Raw genomic sequence first — 20,093 nt, 5'->3', positions numbered from 1 at the left:
ACTGTCTCAGAGTAGTGACGTGTTGTAGCGGCTGCTCTGGTGACGTGTCTTTACCTTCTCTGTGGCTGTTGAATGGAGCTGCTCTGACTCCACTGATCACTCGGACTGCTCCCAGTAACGCGACAGGCGTCGATATAAAGGCACCATGGGAAGTAAGTGACTTTTTGAGCTTCATTTGTTGCTACTTTGTCTCGCGTGCGACGCCTTTATTGCTTGGACATCACCTGAAGTGGTCAGGAGGAAGCTAGTCGGCTAACCAAACCTCTCTGCTCTGCCAAGTAGAGCTCTTCTAACTGGCTGGTTATCGGACGCTTATGTGGACTCTGGTGCATTTTTCAAAAATGTAAAAAATTGTGGAATCCTTTCCAACTACATTTGAATCTGTTCATATCGCAAACATTTGATAAAAGGTTGTGATTTGATGTTAGCCTAATGCTACCGTTAGCATGTTCTTCAGCAGCCTATTTCTGTATAATTGAACTTCATGAAAACAACCACGTTAAACTGCTTGCGTCGGGTTTTGAATTAGATTTCATTGACGACTGCGTTAAAGTCGTGTTGACCGAACCGGTGATGACTGCCCTGAGTCGCCACTCATGAAAACGAGAGATGCGAATTCTAGCTGTGTCAAATATGAACTCTTACGAGACGCATGCCTGGTGTTGTCTGTCGTTATGTTGTCAGTGTTGTCATTTGCTGAGCCGATCAGTAGTGATGACGTTGCATACCAGATCACTAGTCTACTCACCGAAGCACTCGTTAACTCGTCGCTTTTTTTTCCGCAGTAAAATTTTTGGAAGTCATCAAACCGTTCTGTGCGGTGCTACCAGAGATTCAAAAGCCTGAAAGAAAGGTACGGCTCACCAACTGCAGGTCCTTGTGGGTATTCCTTTTTGGAATGGGATTAAAACATTCTTCTCCCAATGTTGCAGATTCAGTTTAGAGAAAAGGTGCTATGGACTGCCATTACACTCTTCATTTTCCTGGTTTGTTGCCAGGTAAGTCACTCCATCACTTCATATCTTTGTTGAAGGAAAGACTAATTTTAATGTCTCTTAAAATAGCTATTCAGGTTTGTGTAGTTACTCAGGTTGACCTCCCCTCACCGCTGTAGTTTTCTCTCATTTTTACTCAAGCTGATTGTGTACTGGAAGATCAAAATGTAGCAATGAAAAGTTGTAATATTTTACTGGCAGCTTTGCATCTGTTAAAGTACATTACTGTTCTGACTTGACCTTTTCCCCTTTTATCCAGATTCCACTGTTTGGCATCATGTCATCAGATTCCGCAGATCCCTTCTACTGGATGAGAGTTATCTTGGCTTCAAACCGAGGTGTGTACATGTTTTTCTAGATCTCTATTTTACTCTTCTTTTATAAGAATACGTCAGACTACAGTTGCTCAAGTCACTATTTTGAAATTCACAGAGAGGCTCAGAGTAAGGTTATTCCATTAATCTTCTCTTGAAAAGGGGGAAAAATAACAAAGGGAAATATAATAGTAAGGAGTTAAATTACCACTGTAAATTCTGGACGATAAGCTCCTTTTTTTCTGACAGTCTGGACCATGCTGCTTATACAACGGCACTGCTATTATATAGATTTTTACTTGCAAACAAGCTTCATGCTGGCAAAATATTGAGCCTCGTCACATCAAACTGATGAAGTCACAGCTCTGACAGTTGTGTCATCTGCTGTTGGGATGGGAAGCACCTTTAGCACGGCATACACAGCAGAGCCTCCAAGTATATATATATATATATATATATATATATATATATATATTTAACACAAAAGGTGCCTGTGAATATGTTTCATCACGTGCTCGCTAAAGCATCCCTGAGGTAGAGAAAGAGCATGGTTTTCTAGTTTACAGCCTTATAGTGCAGTCACACCTGATAACAATATCAAAGTATTTCTGTGTTTACACTGCAATGTACCTCCTCTGAATTTCGTCATTTAAAGTAGGTCAGATGTATTATTTTTGTCACCGTGGTTTCTGGGCTGTTGTGGAATGTCCCAGAGTGATAGCTGCTCTGTGCAAAATGCTTGTGTAATAATGTGATGTCAGTTTGAAACTAGTTCTGCAGTTATTTGTCAACCAGCCAAAGTGTTTTTGCTGCTGTGAATTAGTTGTATCAGCTTTTCAGTCTCTTACAATGAGGTCTCTTTATCAGTCGTGAAATTCCTGAGCTCCAGTGGTGGCTCACTGTTGTCCTTCTTGGTGGTCAGGTACTCTGATGGAGGAGGGTATTGTTGAGCTCCAACGGTGCCTCATTATTGTGTTTTTTGGTGGTCAGGTACTCTGATGGAGCTGGGTATCTCCCCCATCGTCACCTCCGGCCTCATCATGCAGCTGCTGGCTGGAGCCAAGATCATTGAGGTTGGAGACACACCCAAAGACAGAGCTCTGTTTAACGGAGCTCAGAAATGTAAGTCTTTTACTGATTCTATTTAGTTAATGCAGCACATTTGTCTTAGTTTTCCCTCTATCTTCCTCACACTGTAATTCATATGTGATAGTAAATGTATAGTAGCACATATATTTACGCTGGTCTTTTTGCAGTGTTTGGAATGATCATCACCATCGGACAGGCCATTGTGTATGTGATGACCGGCATGTATGGAGACCCCTCAGAGATGGGGGCTGGAATCTGTCTTCTCATCATCATCCAGGTCAATATGATTCATCTCTCACTAAAACACCATGAATATTTACTATTCTGAGATCCTGAATAGGTCTAGGATGTGGAGTTTCTTCCTGAAATGGCTGCAGGTTTTCAGTCATTTTTGATGGTTCATTTTGGTCTGCAGCTCTTTGTTGCCGGTCTGATTGTGCTGCTGCTGGACGAGCTGCTCCAGAAGGGCTACGGTCTGGGCTCTGGTATCTCGCTCTTCATTGCCACCAACATCTGTGAGACCATTGTGTGGAAGGCCTTCAGCCCCACCACCGTCAACACAGGCAGAGGTGCGTGCTCTTTGTCTGGTTGTGTATCTGTTTCTGTCCGGGGCTGGTGTTTTTGTCAGTGTTTAACGGTGAGACTTTGGCTTCCTCAGGAACTGAGTTTGAGGGCGCCATCATCGCTCTCTTCCATCTGTTGGCCACTCGCACAGACAAGGTCCGAGCCCTGAGAGAGGCCTTCTACAGGCAAAACCTGCCCAACCTCATGAACCTCATCGCTACCGTCTTTGTGTTTGCAGTAGTTATATACTTCCAGGTGAGCGCACTCTTTTAGTCAGACTTGAGGAACCAGTGATTTCTCTCTTGATTCATTGTTGAATTTCTGGCCTCCTCAGGGCTTCAGGGTGGATCTGCCCATCAAGTCTGCCCGCTACCGTGGACAGTACAACACGTACCCGATCAAACTGTTCTACACCTCCAACATCCCCATCATCCTGCAGTCTGCGCTGGTTTCCAACCTTTACGTCATTTCCCAAATGTTGTCCACACGGTTCAGTGGCAACTTCCTGGTCAACCTGCTGGGAACTTGGTCTGTAAGTATCAAACTGTTCTCTGACGGTAAACAACAGTATGTCTGGATCTTGTTCTCTGTGCCAACGGAACCATCTGACTGTTTTTGTGTTCAGGACACGTCGACTGGTGGACCGGCTCGAGCCTACCCTGTGGGTGGTCTGTGCTACTACCTGTCTCCTCCGGAGTCTTTTGGTTCTGTTCTGGATGATCCGGTCCATGCTGTCATCTACATCGTCTTCATGCTGGGCTCCTGCGCCTTCTTCTCCAAGACCTGGATCGAAGTCTCGGGATCATCTGCCAAAGATGTGAGTCCTAATTTTGTTTTTTCTATGTTCTTTTGTCCTGATATGAACCATCATATGTGTCTCTCAGGTGGCAAAGCAGCTGAAGGAGCAGCAGATGGTGATGAGGGGACACAGAGAGACCTCCATGGTGCATGAACTGAACAGGTATACGAGGATGCTGACAAGCTTTCATGTCTCCTGAGTGCATGTGGCCTTAACATGAATGGTCACCTGTGTGCAGGTACATCCCCACAGCTGCTGCCTTTGGAGGACTCTGTATAGGAGGCCTGTCCGTCATGGCTGACTTCCTGGGAGCCATTGGTTCTGGCACAGGAATCCTGCTGGCTGTCACCATCATCTACCAGTACTTTGAGATCTTTGTCAAAGAGCAGAGTGAAGTGGGCAGCGTGTCCGGACTGCTCTTCTAAAGGAAATGCCAAGCCAAGACAACACAAGACTCGAAGCCTCCACACATGTTCACCACAAATTCTGCAAATTTGTCCTGTGTACGAATTTACTCCCCAATTCATCAGTCCAGAGAAAACCTCCTGTTATAACAGCAGGGGGGTTGGTCCCCACATCCCCGTTCATTTCATCATGTCGAGTCAGCGATTCCCTGAATTGGATTTGACAGCCGTTGTGTGATGTGCTGTTTACGTGACCAGCAAACGTGTTCATTGTTCAGACAGCCAACGAGGAGATGAACCGCTGCAGCGGAACAATTCAACAGAAAAATGACCTCAATCTCCTAAATCCTCTCCGAGACTTCAAGTCACTCTGGTCTCATTCTCAGGGCTCGTTCCTCTTCTGAGCCCTGAAGAAATGCTTGGTCTGTTTCATCATGATCTTTTATTCCCGGACTGCTCCACACAGGTGGCCGGGGATGAGGGTGGGTTTGATACAGAAGAACTGGGGTTTAATTATGTTTTTACTCTTGTGTAAAACATGCATAGTTGTGTTATTAAAACTTGTTTTTGTTTTTTTCAAATATCTTGGAAATCAAGTTTTTGTTTTGGGCTACCCTCAGAGGTCAACGTTATAACCACCAACCACCACCTAAATGACATGACTTCTTGGCTCTCACCTCGAACAATACATGCCTTAATAATAGAATAGTCTCTTTAAAGGCTGTTAACTTTGGCTGGATGTACTGAATTCAACAAAATAACACGGATGATAGTCGACAATGGCTGATCAATTGATGTAGCCCGTTTTCTATTTGGTGAGGGAAGGTGATACAAGCAAAAGCACTGGGGTGCAGTTGTGAAGTCTGGATACAGGTATAAATACCAGAAACAACACCTTCAAAATGAATAGATTTCTATCTGTCTTTCAAAGTACAACTTAATTTGGGGCTTAATCTCTGTCAGATCTGGACACAGGATGCTTTCCAATTCATTCAACTGTTCCCCCACCATAGATGAAGCATGTCTTAGGAAGAAAGGAAGACAGATTTGAGCTGGTGTTTGAAGCTGTACTTTTAGCAATGTGCCCAGACATGACAGGCAACACGTGTAATGCCCCTAAATAATTCTAAATAACTCCGTTCCTAAAACACGATGACGTTGATGCTAAACATTTACCTTCTGTGGAAAACAAGTACCGAACGCCTTTTAAAAGGACACCATTCAATTGACGAGACGCATTATGCTGAGCCTTCTGGTGTTACCACCAGAGGGCGCTATTGTCAGAATGAGAATCAGAAAAACTTATTCATTTTTTGCTCGTCACTTAACATGCGCCGCAAACAACAAAAATAGAAATATAAAATGTAACATGAAGTGCAAAATAATTGGTGAAAAAAGAAAGAAAAAAAAACAAACCCGACGCTCATCCGCGCACTACTTAGAAACGTGTTTCTGTTTCATTCATTATTTCACTCCTTCAGTGAAATGAGTTGGTTCCTTGAAGAAAAGGAAAACCATGTAAACTTCTTTGCTAGTGGTTTAATCCAGAATACTGGTGAATTTGTTCAGGAGACAACGATGCTGCGATAACTCAACGACTCTGACTTAAACAGTCGCATGACAGAAAGAAGACGCGCGATCCTATTGTGCCGACGGGAAATGCCGAACGACAGAACTAACCACCGCAGCGCATAAGTATTATGTAGCACGTTACACAGCACATTCCCGTTAGGGGCTTACGACACGCTGACGTCATCACCCCGCGCCCACGTGTGTTCAGGTCAGCGGCGCACAGCAAGTTGCCTGTCAAATGAAATCCCTATAATTGTCGCTAGAATTGTCTATACCCACTCGTTTTTATATCAGTGGACGAGTCGACACCGCCAGCCATGTCCTACTGCAGACAAGAAGGTACGTTTGATGTGTTTTCATTCATTTTGTCTCCTGGTCTTGGCAATGTCATCGGGTTAGCAAGCATGCTAAGCTAACTCCACACACACACACACACACACACACACAGGTTATCTAACTGGCTGAGGGCCAACTTCACTTCGCTCACCACACTTTTGCATCTACCTGTTTTCACTGGAAACTGTAGGTGACTACCAGGGCGGACGTGCATGCAGCTAGCTAGGGGTGGGACCCGTACTTTATAAAGACAATGTTGCCCAAACTGCTCATGCTTGAATGCCGCCTAATCTATGTTTGGATTGACCTTTTTTTCTGACGTTAACAGGCAAAGACCGCATCATCTTTGTCACCAAGGAAGATCATGAAGCTCCCAGCAACGCCGAGCTGATAGCAGATGATCCCAATGATCCTTACGACGAACAAGGTATTTGCTTATTTTAGCGCGCTTCTACTACAATTTGGACAGACACACGGTGACTGGAAACCCTCGTGAGCAATTTTGTACAAAGATCATAACTTAACTGTGTGTGTGTGTGTGTGTGTGTGTGTGTGTGTTCAGTTTAAAGTAAGTAGTAGTAGATTTAATTGTTCTGAGAACCAAGTTGTAATGTAACTGGATGGATGGAACTCATCTGTAGACTTTAGTTAGACTCTAGAGGGATCAAACTCTGTATTGTCAACATCTCTTGGAGAGAACAGAGACGTCAGAGTGTTGCACTCTTCCCTCTTTGGGGGAAATTTGGCTCGACCCTGTTGATTTCTTCATTTCTTGCCCAAAGGTTTGATTCTCCCAAACGGAGACATCAACTGGAACTGTCCGTGTCTGGGCGGAATGGCCAGTGGTCCATGTGGCACTCAGTTCAAGGAGGCCTTTTCCTGCTTCCACTACAGTAAAGAGGAGGTAAAAGGCTCCGACTGTATTGACAACTTTCGAAACATGCAGGAGTGCATGCAGCGGTATCCTGAGCTTTACCCTCAGGAGGAGGACAAAGAGACCCCTGCCGAAGCGGAGTCTGGGTCACCGACTGAAGCCTCGGCAACACCCTCTGATACTGACTCTTCCCAAACAGCAGTGCCATCTACAGACGCCCAGAGTGCCAGCTAATCCCAAACTCGTCTCCAGGCTTTAGTTCACTGTAAGGAACTGCCCAATTTCAAAGACTGAGCGGGACTTTCTGGCACCGACATCTGAGTTCAGAGGGTTGAAATGATACCACTGTGACATTTGACAGCTGGATTCTTGTCGACGTCAGGACGGAGAGATGGAGGCTTTAATATTCAGTTATTAAAGGTTGGCGCAACATTAGCTCCACGAGTAACTGCTGTCACCTAGTGTTTGAGGAATTGCGTTTGGTTTCGATTGAAAAGGTTATATGTGTCGTTTTTTCACTTCCTTTTTGCTACCAACCACTGGCATAATTCCAAGTCCTGTTTACCAACAAAACCACAGTTCTATCGTCAAATTTACTCGTGGTTCACAGATGACAGATAAAAAGACAGAATGACTCGATGGTAGAACACTTCATTTATTACATTTATCTGTTTCTTGATGAAACTTCATCCCCTGTTTGGTCACGTGCGCACCCCAGTTTGAGGTTGTCTGTGTGCTGGTGACATGTCCGTGTCTGATCACTGTCTAGTCCTGATTTCCTCAAGGCCTTAAATGAAGCGGTTATTTTCAATCATGTACCAAATAAAATGACTGACGATCAATTGCCGTGTTTTATCTCACTGAGAGCAAATTTGTGATCCACAGCGACCAAGTTTTATCTTTTGTTACAGCCATACTCCCGACTAAGTTTCAGATTTGGAAGTCACATTGCTCCCGTGTCCCTGTTTAGCCTTCAGCTGTTTGTATGTGACAGTTCTGACTCAACCTATGGATGACCATTTGAGAACTGCACAGATGACAGTATTGATGTGTGCATAAAAGCAATGCAGGCAACCATGACTTTCAGACAAAAATAAATTATTTGAAGAGAAACACATCACTTATAAATGACAACCTTAATGTAAGTGTATACATGGAGTTCCGCTTCTCCAGTCTGGATCAGCCACAAGTGTTTCTCTTGTGACCAGAAGTGATGGTCATTTTTAAGGATCGAAGCACTGGAAGGACCTGTTGTGTTTGGCGCGCTGGTCACAGACATCCATCTCTGAGGACCTCAGTGAGCAGTAAGCCCAGCCTGGGCGTCCAGGGGACGACCACACTCTGCATGGTGACCAGCAACCGCCCGCTCCCCTCCTCCTGTGGTCCTGCGAGCAGGTAATCCATCCCTTTCGGTGAAACAAGACATTGTTCTTAAAAGGCATATATGAAATGAACGTCAGATCTGTAAACACCGCTGAGAAGAATCACTAAAAACGCTTCAGGGAAAACAGTTAAATATTGAGTGTGATGGACCTTTGTTTTGCCCAGCAGGTGGCGCAAAAGGGCTTAAATGAACTGCGCACATCCGCTTGTATTCGGGTCAAGTTTCTGCGTATTTTCCGCAGATCTTGCCGCCACCATGTTAAATAACTATAGACGCAGAAGTAGCAGTGAAAAATAAACCACTTCTTATCGTTGAATTCTTGTTCAATGTCATGTCTTGCTGTTTGTGCTGTTTAATCTCAATACAGATGTAACATTTGGCATCACCAGAAGGATTGCTGTAGTTAGTCTGCAGCAGTACAGCAATAGACATGCTGATCGGTTACCTTCCTCCTGTTGACACTGGAATACCATCCAAGGTCAACGTTCAAGTAGACATCATGGTTTTTGGAGTAGAAATGCCAAAGCCATTGTATCGGCTGGTGACGGCTGCGAGCCTACCTGGGTTAAGAATCGGGCAGGTGCACCCGCGGCTGGTCCAGGACAGCGGGTAGACACTGACTGTCCCCAGGTACAGCGTCCCCAGGCCTGCACGCAGGACTTTCCGCACTTTGACCTTCACCTCCGCGTAACTGCCCTTGTCATGAGCCGACAGCACACTTGCCTTGATCACTGGACACAAAGCCACAGTCATCCAGAGAACTGGCTCTCTAATCTCTGGTCTCACCATAGCCGTGCTTGCTCTTGCAGAGGTCTGACACGCTGCGCAGCTTTTTCTCTTTACAGCTGCACTTTCCTGAGCAGAGGGACGTGAACCTTAGTATTTGTTTCAGTCAAGTCCCTGGAACAGACTCACCAGTGTAATGCAAAGCAGAGACAGCGAGCTCTTTTGACCACTGGGCGTCTTCTTCCATGATAAATGTCTGAGCTTCTATGTCTGGGATTTTCCCACCAAACGGTACGTTAAATATCTGATTGTTCAAGTAGCTGGAAGAGGGAGTTGTGGGCAGTTCAGTTAAGATCCTTCAACAGGCGAACTAGTTCAGCCTTTGTCTTACCTGTCTTGACACTGACCAGTGGCTGCGTCACAGACATCTGGGCATGTACAGCGTTTACATCCGTCCACTCCAAAACCCCAGTGTCCGGGCAGGCAACGAGTGCAGCTGAACCCCCCAACACCAGGTTTACAGCTGCACTGGCCGCTCCGAGGGTGGCACCATGGTCCGTCTTGATGCGGTTCTGGAGGGAGCGAGCCGTTTGGATCGCACCAGCAGCCTGACAAACACACGCCCTCATTTGTATAGTGTTTTCTTCTTCTTCTTCTGGTATCAAAAACGCTGCTCAACCTACGTTTGCAGGTGTTGGGTGAGTGGATGGGCTGAGACGGTTGTCGATGGTACCCGGGGCGGCAGCGCTGGCACCTTCTCCCAACAGTGTTGTGCCGACAGCCATCACAGACTCCACCACTGGTGCCACCCGTCGACAACCACACCCGCTGGGAGAAGTGACATCGGTCCGCATGACCATTGCACTCGCACTCTGGTGTCACACAGGTGAGTCATGTCACAGAGGGCTGACGCAATGGGACTGGAGCATTTTGCATGTACATCACACAAACTAAAAAACCTCAAGGAGGAAGTAGTTTTGGTCAACAGACTTGTGTGATGGATAGATGAGGTTTCATGAAACAGTGAAACTGATCTTCAGAGGCCACTAGTTAGAGTCGCATGAGCTTTGAAAACAGCCAGTTAGGCATTTGACCGGCCTGTTCGCTGTGAGGGAAGAGGAGCACTGCTGCGAGTGATGGACAAATCCACACGTTAGGTAGATCTATAGAGTATAGAAAGAATGTGAGCGAATCCATGTGATCGCCTCACGTTGGTAGATTGCCAACATGTTCTAATTCTTCATTGACTTAATGTCATCATATCGCCCACCTCCATCTCCGGATCATTTCCCACGGCGCACCTGACTGTCTCTCACAGCAGTTGAAAAACACTGTGGTCGTGAAGTGGTTTGCCGACAGTTTACTTGACTCACTCTGACATGCGTTTGTTTCCCCACTGGTGCCATTGGCAGGTCTCCAAGGGCGGTCGTTGAAAAGGGCAGCGCACCTCTCACAGTGGTCCCCAGCTGTGTGGTGAGTGCACAGACACTTGCCCCACACCTGAAACACAAACACTTCCTTGTTTCATCCCCTGGCAAGAATTCTGAAGTGGGAATAAATGGCTTTAAAGTCCTGGGCTCATGATGTTTCCACGAGGGAGAGACAGATGTTTAACAAGTGGTTTTATTTTGCTGCTCACCCGGTTACGATCGTGCCTGGAGTCTCCGGCGCTGTCATGTGGAACGCACTCCTCGGCATGTCCGTGACACAGGCAGGTCCCCTGGGCCAGTAAAGTGTAAATGGCGAACGGTGCGGCGCTGGAGTTTTGGGTAGCCGCTGCGGAGGATGGAGCTGAGACCGTGGGTGTCTGCGGGACGTCAGGACATGTCTGAGGCTTCAGCAGTCGGATACGAAGGTTAGTGAGGACCAGGCGAGAGATGCCTTCTGAACTATAGGGGTCCACTTTACTGAGGCTGCCGGGGTCAAGTGTGCGTACGATCACCTAGAAGCAGCCATATGACAGATGAGACGCTGGCCAGGATCCACTCCGATAAAGCCAGGTCCTTACCTCACCACCGCTGCAGGGGGTCGCACTGGAGTAACGGGACGTACAGGGAGACCCTGGATGATTCATGTCATCGGGCAAACCAAACGCCACAGTGCAGTTGTGTGCAAAAAGCTTTAGAAACTCCCAGGACTTCCCAAAGTCCCTGGACCGTTCAACAGTCATGACGGCTGGACGGGGGGATCTGAACACCAAAACCACATGAGACAAGCAAAACTGTGTTTCCAGGTCCAAACGGATCTCAACCTGATTTCCATTTGTTGTGGCTCCTGCACCTGATTCCCACCAACTCTGCAGAAAATGATCGTCGGTCATGAGAGCGGGTGGGTGAGGCTCCTCAGGGCAGAGGTGGGAGCTGTTTCTGCAGCTCCCTGGAAGCGTTGTGAGAGTCCTGCCTCTGGCCAGGTTCTGAAGTGACGGACTACATGCGTTGTTTGCGCATCTGGAAGCTGAAATTACAGGAGGATTAGTTGTGAAGTTGTGATATATTGAGAGCTGTTTATCAGGTTTGTTGTCATCAATATTAAATATGCTATTGCACCCATGCAAAATCCCCGAAAACTAAATCAATACATTGACCTTTGACTTGCCATGTATTGTATTCTATGACTGAGAAGGAGTAAATGATGTGCCGTTCTCACCGGCTCGACCATGTGTCAGGAACAGAAACACAGAGCTGAGCACCACCAGCATTTGTGAGCCACTTTCCCGATGCATGTTGGACTCTTTCATCTACACGAATCCATCGCTACGTCCTCCTACGGACGGAACGTGCAGCCTTCTGTGGTGCACGGCACATTGCGTAATCCAACAATAGTCCAGAGTTCATCACCCCAAATATCGCAGAAGGAGGAAGCTAGTGGTTTTCAAGCATCCTTGATGATGGAGTCCCAGTAAGTTGAATTGGCTTCTCTTCAGCCTCTTGTTGCAGCGAGGTTTTAGCGCTCAGTTTGTGCGGCAGAGAAGATGGTGAGTGTGGTATTTATTCATGGCCCCTCACGCCCCTCACCCACCCACTCTCCTCTCTCCCTCACATACGCTGCATGGAGGCTCTACTGCGACAGCAAGGGAGCTGAAGAGCAGTCACTCCAAAACCACTCTGGACTGATTTATTTTCCCCCGTCCACTTTCATTGAGCGGGACAGGCTACAGCTCCGACTGCAGGTGACACAGACCAGACGCCGAGGCAACAGGTCCCTCACTCACCGAAGCCTTCTATAAAGAGCCTACTGCTTTATCTGAGCTCCTGTTTTTCAAACTGATGAAATTCCTGCTTACAGCGCTCTTTCAAGTCCAGTGGGAAGAAACCTGAGCTTGATGGTACATTGTGGCACCAGACAAATTTTACGATTGGGTTCACACAAGTTAATAAAACTCCCTTTCTATCTGTCTGTCGCAGTAAAACCCTGACTGCCACATGCTTGAGCTCTCTCATATACATGCAAATAAACATCTTTGAAAAGTGGAGCACAAACATCTCTGCTCCAATATAGCCACCATATTACAACTCCCATATTACAACTCAGTCAATCGGAAAATCCTTTCAAATCAAAAGGCCAGATCCCTGATGGAAATGGACCAAAGTTGAAACTTGTTAATACTAACTTTGGGTGTAAAAGGTGCACAGAAGGAAACAAGATGTCGTTTTCCCTCATCTTCATCAGTCGATAGATGTGAAAACACAAAGTTGTATTCCAAAAAAAAAACATGCAATGATGATCAGATGAGTAGCAGCCCAACAGTTTCTCTTAAGTTTGATTTGTCGCAGAGGAGAGTGCAGGCAGGGTGGAGACAACTAGAGCTAGAGTGAAAGGGAAGCTCTACCAGACAATAGTGAGACCTGCTGGGATGTTTGGTGTGGAGACAGTAGCTCTGAAGCAAAGACTGGAAGTCGAGTCTCAGAGCTGAAGACGCTCCACTTTTCCCGGGGAGTGACGAAGATGTGCTCATGTCAACCCACACTCACTCCCTTCACTCCCATGACGTCATGTATTGAAGTTGTGAAAGCGGTCTTCTGCGTCCTATACTGACACCAAAGGCAGCCTTCCGCATCACATGCTCTAAATGCAGAACAAAAGGAGCGCCATTAACCTTACCCTGGGGCTTCTCAATTATTTTCTGTTGCGCCCCCCTCAGGAGGAAGAAGATGTTTCGGGCCCCCAAGTCCACCTCTGCATAACATTGTATCCTTGTTAACATTAAAGACAAGGAAAAAGAAAGTAACACAGATCAACTTCAACAACTTTATTAACATTGTCTTTCTCTGTAACAGAAAAGACTTAAAGTGCATGGATTTGACTGAGATTAAAAAAAAAAAAAAAACATGAATGGAAGTGCAACTACACTTAAAGGCAAAACAGTACGTTCCGAGGTCACATACGCCACCACTGGCATCGCTCCACGCCCCCCCAGCAGGGCCCGCCCCACTATTTGAGAAGAACTGTCTTAACCCAACCTACGGATCTGCCACGGAAGGCAGAACATGTGCTTCATGTGTTGCTCTTGTCGATAAGTTTGGAGACGTTATGGAGGCCAGACAGGAGAGACAGGTGATCATTTGTTTTTCATATAACCGTGGTCAGTGTTTGGGCTGCGCATGTTGGAGGTGGAGATAACAGGAAGACGGAAAGAAGGTAGAGAACCAAGAGGATTGGTGAGGTTCAAGTGGAGGAGCCTGACTAGCTGTGGCAACCCTCACACTTTACTGATGGTTCAGAGGAGAGACAAATGTTCCTCCTCCACCAAGAACTACCCTCAAGGCTTGGTCATATTGTGCACACAACATTTTAATTAAAGGCGCTGCCTGTTCACTCCTGAACATAAGACGTCGCACACTGGCTGCTCACAACTGGAGGAACTGTAGGATGCTGGTCTCAGTGGGAACAGTACGGTCAGTGTTCAGATAGCAAGGTTCGCAGGCTCTCAAGGACCTTGGTTCTCCAAGTTCACCTCAGTGGACGCAGCTCTGGACGAAGGCGCCACATCGCACAACACCAAGTGAATCTTGAACTAATGAGCAGATGTTATCTGAAGTTCGCAGCCGTGCGCTGGAAGCTGCTTTCAATTCTCCAAGTTTGAACCTCACATGAAGTTCTGACAGACAGAGTTAGAAGCGACGAGGTTTGTGGCCAAGGCATTAAACATTTTAAAGAGCTGCCAGTCACGTCTGCTCAGTTCAGCTTCAAGACATGAAACACGTCGGAATCGACTAGATTGTAATGAAGTGTAATTATATCATAATTACTCCTTCCAGAGGGAGCCTGTGGCTCTGAGACACGTGTGGCATTCTGCGCGCCCGTCTGTGCCGTACTGTTCCCGGCATACATGCGGCCCGTGTTCAGAATAGAGCTTCATCTTGACCCCCTGCTGCAGGAGGTCAAATACCAGACTGAAGAGGTCATGGGGATCCCCTACCTGCTCCACCACTGCCTCTCTAATTGTTCCTCTTTCTCTCATTTACAGAGCTTAATAGGGGTTAGTGAGCTGGGGTCACAGGAACAGCACCCCCCCGCACCTCCGTAACCGTCAGTGTTTATCCAGGCTGCTTATACATGCATGTGCTGAGGAGACGGTGACACTCCACACGTCCCCTCCCATGTCTGGCCTCTGGCCTCCACACGTCACATCTCATGTTAGATAAGGTTATTGTAGACGTCTAGAATCATTCCGATATGCACAGTTCTCACGACCCAGCAGTCAGGAATTAAGGATGATTTTTTTCAACCGATTAGAGCGACAAGAAACAACAAGTCACCTCGTGAAATTATAAGGCCCCTGAGAAGACAATACTGGTGTGACAGACAGCAGAGGACTCAAGTCACTCAAGTCAAGGAGAGGTCCACAACCAAGGAAGCCATAGATAGACCTGACACAATTCCCTCTTTGAACATTGAATCTAATCTAATCTCTGGCAGTCGTACAATTTTTGGTCGACTAATCTGTGCGTACTGCCATGACATCGCAGTGATCCTTCCTCATAAACAAATGCAATCCCACTTTCATGGCAGTTTGCAATGGCGTTGCTTTACCAGTAGCGGCGCCAAAAGCAAATATTCTTAAACTATATAATGCCGCGTTAATTCTGCGTTGTTCCCGCTGTCCTTTTCCCCCTTAAATGATATCTTATTCTGGATAAATATATGAAGATTTCGACTTCTTAAACATGTGCGTGTGAGTGTTTTGTAAAATCTTGTGTAAATAAACATAGTATTTAGTATGAATTTAGTATAAATAAAATGTACATTTTATCTTTGCGTCTCACTCCTACTTTAAAAAAAATGGCTATGATGATTCGATTCTTCTTTTTCTTCCCAGCAAGATACACTCATAACAGGTTGTCTGTCGGGGCTCATGGTTCTCCTCCAGAGGTGACCATAACAAGTCAGCCTCCAAATGAAACTATCTTGAGCGTGACACCTGGTTGCACCTATCGTCTTCACGCCTTCTCCTTTTGCATCTCCATCACTAACATTGGTCCATCTTGCCTCACCTCTTCATGTGCCCAGACCATCTGACCTCCCTGACTTTGTCATCTCCACGTGAGCTGTCCCTCTAATCCCATCCTTTCCAGTCACTCCCAATGAAAACCTCATTTCAGCAGTGACCTCGTAGAATTCATAATGAACATGCTTTCAGCACCCTGATCTCGGGCGGAGGAGTGGAGCGAGAAGTGCTTTTGCTTCTTGCATGCTTTGAAGTTGAAAAGTCACCAGTGAGGATTTTGTTGTTGGTCCAGACGATGACAGAAGCCAGATGACCAATCAAGATCATGGCTGAGGTGGGGTGGGGGGTGGGGGGGGGTGGGGGGTGAGGAAGAGGCCGACCTGCCAGACCAATTATATACGACTGCCAGTGCTTTAGTGGGAAGTTATGGTCATAAATTCTTGCACATGTGTCAGTGATGGGAAAATAAGAGGCGCCATTTCGCCTTCTTTTATACCTAACAACCAGGAATGTCCGGAATGCTAAATAGCCGCTTACTTGAGGACGCCTAAGCTGAGAGCTGATGATTTATTTAGAAACTCCTGTGCAAGAAGAAACACCCACAGCTCTCAGTTCTGTCGCCAGCAAACCCCTCAACATCCCGTCACGGTTGCTCTCCATCCGCCGCTTCACATTAACATGTTGTCACGCAAACAAGCTGCGTGTAAATACATGCAACCAAACACGAACACAGTTAAGTTACTCCTCGCTTTTTGCTCTCCACGTAAACAAACAAAAAACGCCTGCAGACACATTATTTTTTGACCACAAAACAGAGACATGTGTTATGGGTTTGGCTAAGAACTCGCTCGTTTTCACTGTTTGTTAAAGCACACCCACCAAGATAAAACATCCAATTGTGGGCTGATTTTATGAGCCACCTCAAACAGTTTCACTTGGTTCCAGCGATGCTAACATCAAGGGCGGAAAGTTGAGGAGTCACTCACAAGGAAGGAGTAGTAAGTGTTCTGGGTCTAGAGGTCAGGAAAGTGGGGATCGACGTCGTGACAGAGAGTGATGGACTTCAGAGATGTTGTTCCGTCGCCAAGTATTTCTTCGCAGTGCTGAGTATTTTACGGCCCACGGTGTCTGGATCAGGCCTCCCTCCTTATAGAAATAAGCTCTGCAGAGCAAAAATCAACTGCAGCTGTTCGAGGGCCCGTGCCACAGGTTTGGGCTTTCAATCGCTCGGGTCCACTTCACTGCACCGAGGCCCGTTTGAAACCCATTAATGACATCTTTATTAGAATCTAGTGGTCCCACCTGCGATTCACCCAGACGCTGATGGCCAATCCAAACTCAGGAGTTAAGAGGCCTCTACGCTCGACCTGCACTCAAGTATTCCGCTTTCATGGTGCACAGCGCTCATAAAGCGCGGATGTCAGAGGGACATTAGTTGGACGCATATGTTTCAGCTGTGAAATCAAGGCCCCTGTTGCTTTGTGAAGCAATAAAAATGGAGTCACAGCCCAAGCTGGCAGATTGTCCAGAGAGGTTCGCAGTGAGAGCTTTTTGTGTGTACAGCTAGTGATGGGTAGATGAGGCTTCATGAAACAGTGTCCTCATTTCCAGATGGCGCTGTCTGCTGGAAAATTGAGCAGCTGATATGACTAAAAATGTGACTTTTGACAGAAACTTTTGACATTAATACACAAAGTTTAATCAGAAAATATCTGGCTTTAAAATGATCTTTACTGAGATTATAGCTTTTAACAGCCCAAAACAGCTGAAGTAAATTACTGTTTAATGAAGTGTGTTGTGGATGTATCTCAAATAAGAGCAACAATAAATACTTGAATGACTTGAGTTTGTCACTAAAACAATATTTATTTTGATGAGACAGGAGCAGAGGTGTAAAGCATCATATTTTAGCAGTTATTTACCTCATTTCAACACCAGCTTGATTTAAGATTTTAGCGAAAAGTCGGACACTGGAAATAGGAAAGTCACGCCCAAAACAAGCTAAATTTGTTTTCTTTTTGTCTTGTTAAGAACCACGTCAGCTTCTTCACAAGAGTTCTGTCGATGAAAAACAAAATCCAAGACCTCAACCACTGATCTGCAAAGACCTTCATTGAGGAGGCCACTTGAGCAGTTATTTAGTTACTAGTACTCTGGTTCTATAGTAGCTGCCCAAGTCTTCCCAAACTGAAGCTGAGCATATAAGCTATAGCAGGGGTGGCCAACCGGTCTGAGGCTGAGCCACATTGTTTTACTATGTTGCTGAAAAGAGCCACATGCTACAAACACATAAGGCTGCAAGGATCAGCTGAACAGCTGGTCACATGACTTAGTGGCAGTATAGCGGCTAAGCCACATCCCTGTGGGTCACAAGGTTGCTGGTTCGCGTCTGGCGATGGTCTCTTCTGCATGTTTCTTTCTTTATTTTTTTTGTAATTCATACATTTTGCCGTGATCCTCCTGGAAATATCAAGCGCCGCAGATAGAAATGTGCACGGCATTTATTTTACGTTTATTATTTTACATGTTTTTAACGTGGCTCGTGCCTCCAATAACGTTTCTCCGGTCTGTGTGTGTGTGAGCGACGCTGCAGACTGGAGCGTCTCATCTTCACTTCACTGAACTAAACAGACTTCATGACGATCAGCAATGAATAATAGGTGAAACACAAGCCATATCCAGGTCTGACCTATAGTCTCAATGGTCAAATGGGAAACTGTTCACTGACTTTCATTTCAGAATGAACACGCGCTGTGAATGGTTGCTTGCCAGATGGGGTCACACGAGTGGATTATACTGCGACGTAACTCTCGACTCCCTTTGTGGACATCCTCCATCACAACAGTGGGATGTTTTGAAACTTGTCTCGCCTCTTGCATTCCAGTATTTTCATCTTTAAAGACTCCTTGTTCTGAAAGTTTCCATTCCTCCACACAACAACAATCGATAGTGCTTTTAATCTTCCGTAAGAGAGAAGCATGGGTGACCGCGGAGCCCCACAATGAGACCATCAGTAAAGAACAGCCAGTGTTTGATCCAATCAGCCGACATCTGGTCCTCATAAGGCGCTGAAGTGAGCAGCACATGCTGATGTCATTAGTGTAACATAGGTTTGTATTTCCAAAGGCACGACATTCTTCACATCCAGCACTGTAAAAGTAAGAGTCGGGCAGGAGGGGTGACACACCTGGGTGGTGACGCGGGAGGCTGATGTTGGTGTCCTGGTGACGGCGATGTCGGCGCAGATGTTTGTGTCGTACACTGCTACGCTCAGATGGATCAAAGCGCAAGGAAGACAGTCAGTTCCAATCACCCACATCTGTTCCCATCAACGTGGTGGGCTCCTGGCTCCACTTCCATTAACCTAACAGCGGTCGGCAGCCCCTTTCTGGGGGGAACCTGCACCTCATCACGGAGGTTTTGTGGGTTCCTTTTTTAAGGAAATCTCTTTGGCAGACTGCAGGAGGCATGAGTGGATCCTGCGATCTCTGTTCATTGATGTTTCAGGTTGACAACTGCGGAAATCCAAGTTGCTTCCTCAGGACGTGAGGTCACTGTGGTGATGTCAAAACAAGTCGACTCAGTTTAGCTCTTGCACTGTCTTCTGACGAGTGCTTGCAGTAACTATAGAAGCTCTGAGAAAGAAGAGTCTCCTCAAACGGCCTTCACCAACCTGATAAAGCCCCCTGTTCAGCTACTTCAGCCCCTCTGCTTTCGACCTTAATTTATTCCCAACTACATGGCAGCATGTCCTTCTACAAGTGACACGTGAGGGTTCAGACACATGAGACTATTCATTTGTGCTTGGCTACCCAATCCGAAGCTGCTCTGATGCGCTTCGACTGAAGAGGCCGGGGGGCAAAAGCAGGGGCCGCAGTGCATGATGCTTGTGATCTACCATGGGAAACTGACAAGGTTATGATGCCCCTCTGACCCAGGAGTGTGGAGATTGCATGGCTCAGTGGGGGTTTCAACTCTTGTGGACACGTTGGATCCGTGATGAGTAGCGAAGAACGCACATTTGGACGGTCGAGTGGAATTACTTTTGTGGAATCTGATGGGAGCTATTCGGCATTACTCCTTCTCAGGACGAAAACAGGACACGCTGACATGTCTTACAGCTTAAAGTGTGTGAATATTGACATTCAGATTTTACAACCATATTAGGTTTTAACTTTGGACCCACTTTAACTCAGAAACTGACCTGAATCACAGTCTGCCTGATGTTTGCTCTACTGGGATTCAACCTTGCAACAAACTGCAGGCACATGGTGTCTATTATTCGAGGTGTTCTCCCTTGACCAGTACATAATTTGGTCTGGTGCCAGCCCTGCCACACAATAACCAACCATGTGAAAACATGCTGATGCGCACACACACACACACACACACACACAAAACTGGCTTCCTACAGTGTATCCCCAACAGGGTCACAGGAGCAGATCTCTGTTTTGCCTTATGTCATTGTTTCATTGCAGTGTTTGAAGGAAACGTTGGTCGAGCTCATCAACGACAAAAGAGAATTCAGCCTGAGCTACAGAACTCAACAAACTGACCTGTTACAGACGTGAAACATCATAGTCTAGTC

General features: G+C 46.3%; 3 protein-coding genes across 3 annotated transcripts; 2 read left to right on the top strand and 1 right to left on the bottom strand.

The window, feature by feature from the left end:
- The first annotated feature begins 14 nt into the window (after positions 1-14).
- LOC128760321 (protein transport protein Sec61 subunit alpha-like 1) lies at positions 15-4,729 on the top strand. Its single transcript, XM_053867628.1, has 12 exons — positions 15-152; positions 786-853; positions 933-998; positions 1,255-1,333; positions 2,300-2,431; positions 2,566-2,675; positions 2,814-2,967; positions 3,057-3,217; positions 3,297-3,494; positions 3,588-3,779; positions 3,847-3,923; positions 4,000-4,729. The coding sequence occupies exons 1-12, from the start codon at positions 146-148 to the stop codon at positions 4,184-4,186; spliced, it is 1,431 nt and encodes a 476-aa protein (XP_053723603.1). The 5' UTR covers positions 15-145; the 3' UTR covers positions 4,187-4,729.
- A 1,201-nt stretch (positions 4,730-5,930) lies between these two features.
- chchd4a (coiled-coil-helix-coiled-coil-helix domain containing 4a) lies at positions 5,931-8,060 on the top strand. The gene is made up of 3 exons (XM_053868236.1): positions 5,931-6,076; positions 6,402-6,500; positions 6,856-8,060. The coding sequence occupies exons 1-3, from the start codon at positions 6,055-6,057 to the stop codon at positions 7,179-7,181; spliced, it is 447 nt and encodes a 148-aa protein (XP_053724211.1). The 5' UTR covers positions 5,931-6,054; the 3' UTR covers positions 7,182-8,060.
- On the bottom strand, positions 7,725-12,019 carry si:dkey-202e22.2 (netrin-4). Its single transcript, XM_053868235.1, has 10 exons — positions 11,704-12,019; positions 11,066-11,511; positions 10,697-10,999; positions 10,431-10,557; positions 9,741-9,929; positions 9,449-9,665; positions 9,247-9,377; positions 9,118-9,186; positions 8,892-9,062; positions 7,725-8,353 (listed from the first exon to the last, which is right to left on the bottom strand). The coding sequence occupies exons 1-10, from the start codon at positions 11,792-11,794 to the stop codon at positions 8,217-8,219; spliced, it is 1,881 nt and encodes a 626-aa protein (XP_053724210.1). The 5' UTR covers positions 11,795-12,019; the 3' UTR covers positions 7,725-8,216.
- Positions 12,020-20,093: the final 8,074 nt, after the last annotated feature.

Source organism: Synchiropus splendidus, chromosome 6 (assembly GCF_027744825.2).
Source record: "Synchiropus splendidus isolate RoL2022-P1 chromosome 6, RoL_Sspl_1.0, whole genome shotgun sequence".
Classification (NCBI taxonomy): Eukaryota; Metazoa; Chordata; class Actinopteri; order Syngnathiformes; family Callionymidae; genus Synchiropus; species Synchiropus splendidus.
This window is presented reverse-complemented; position numbering and strand designations above follow the sequence as displayed.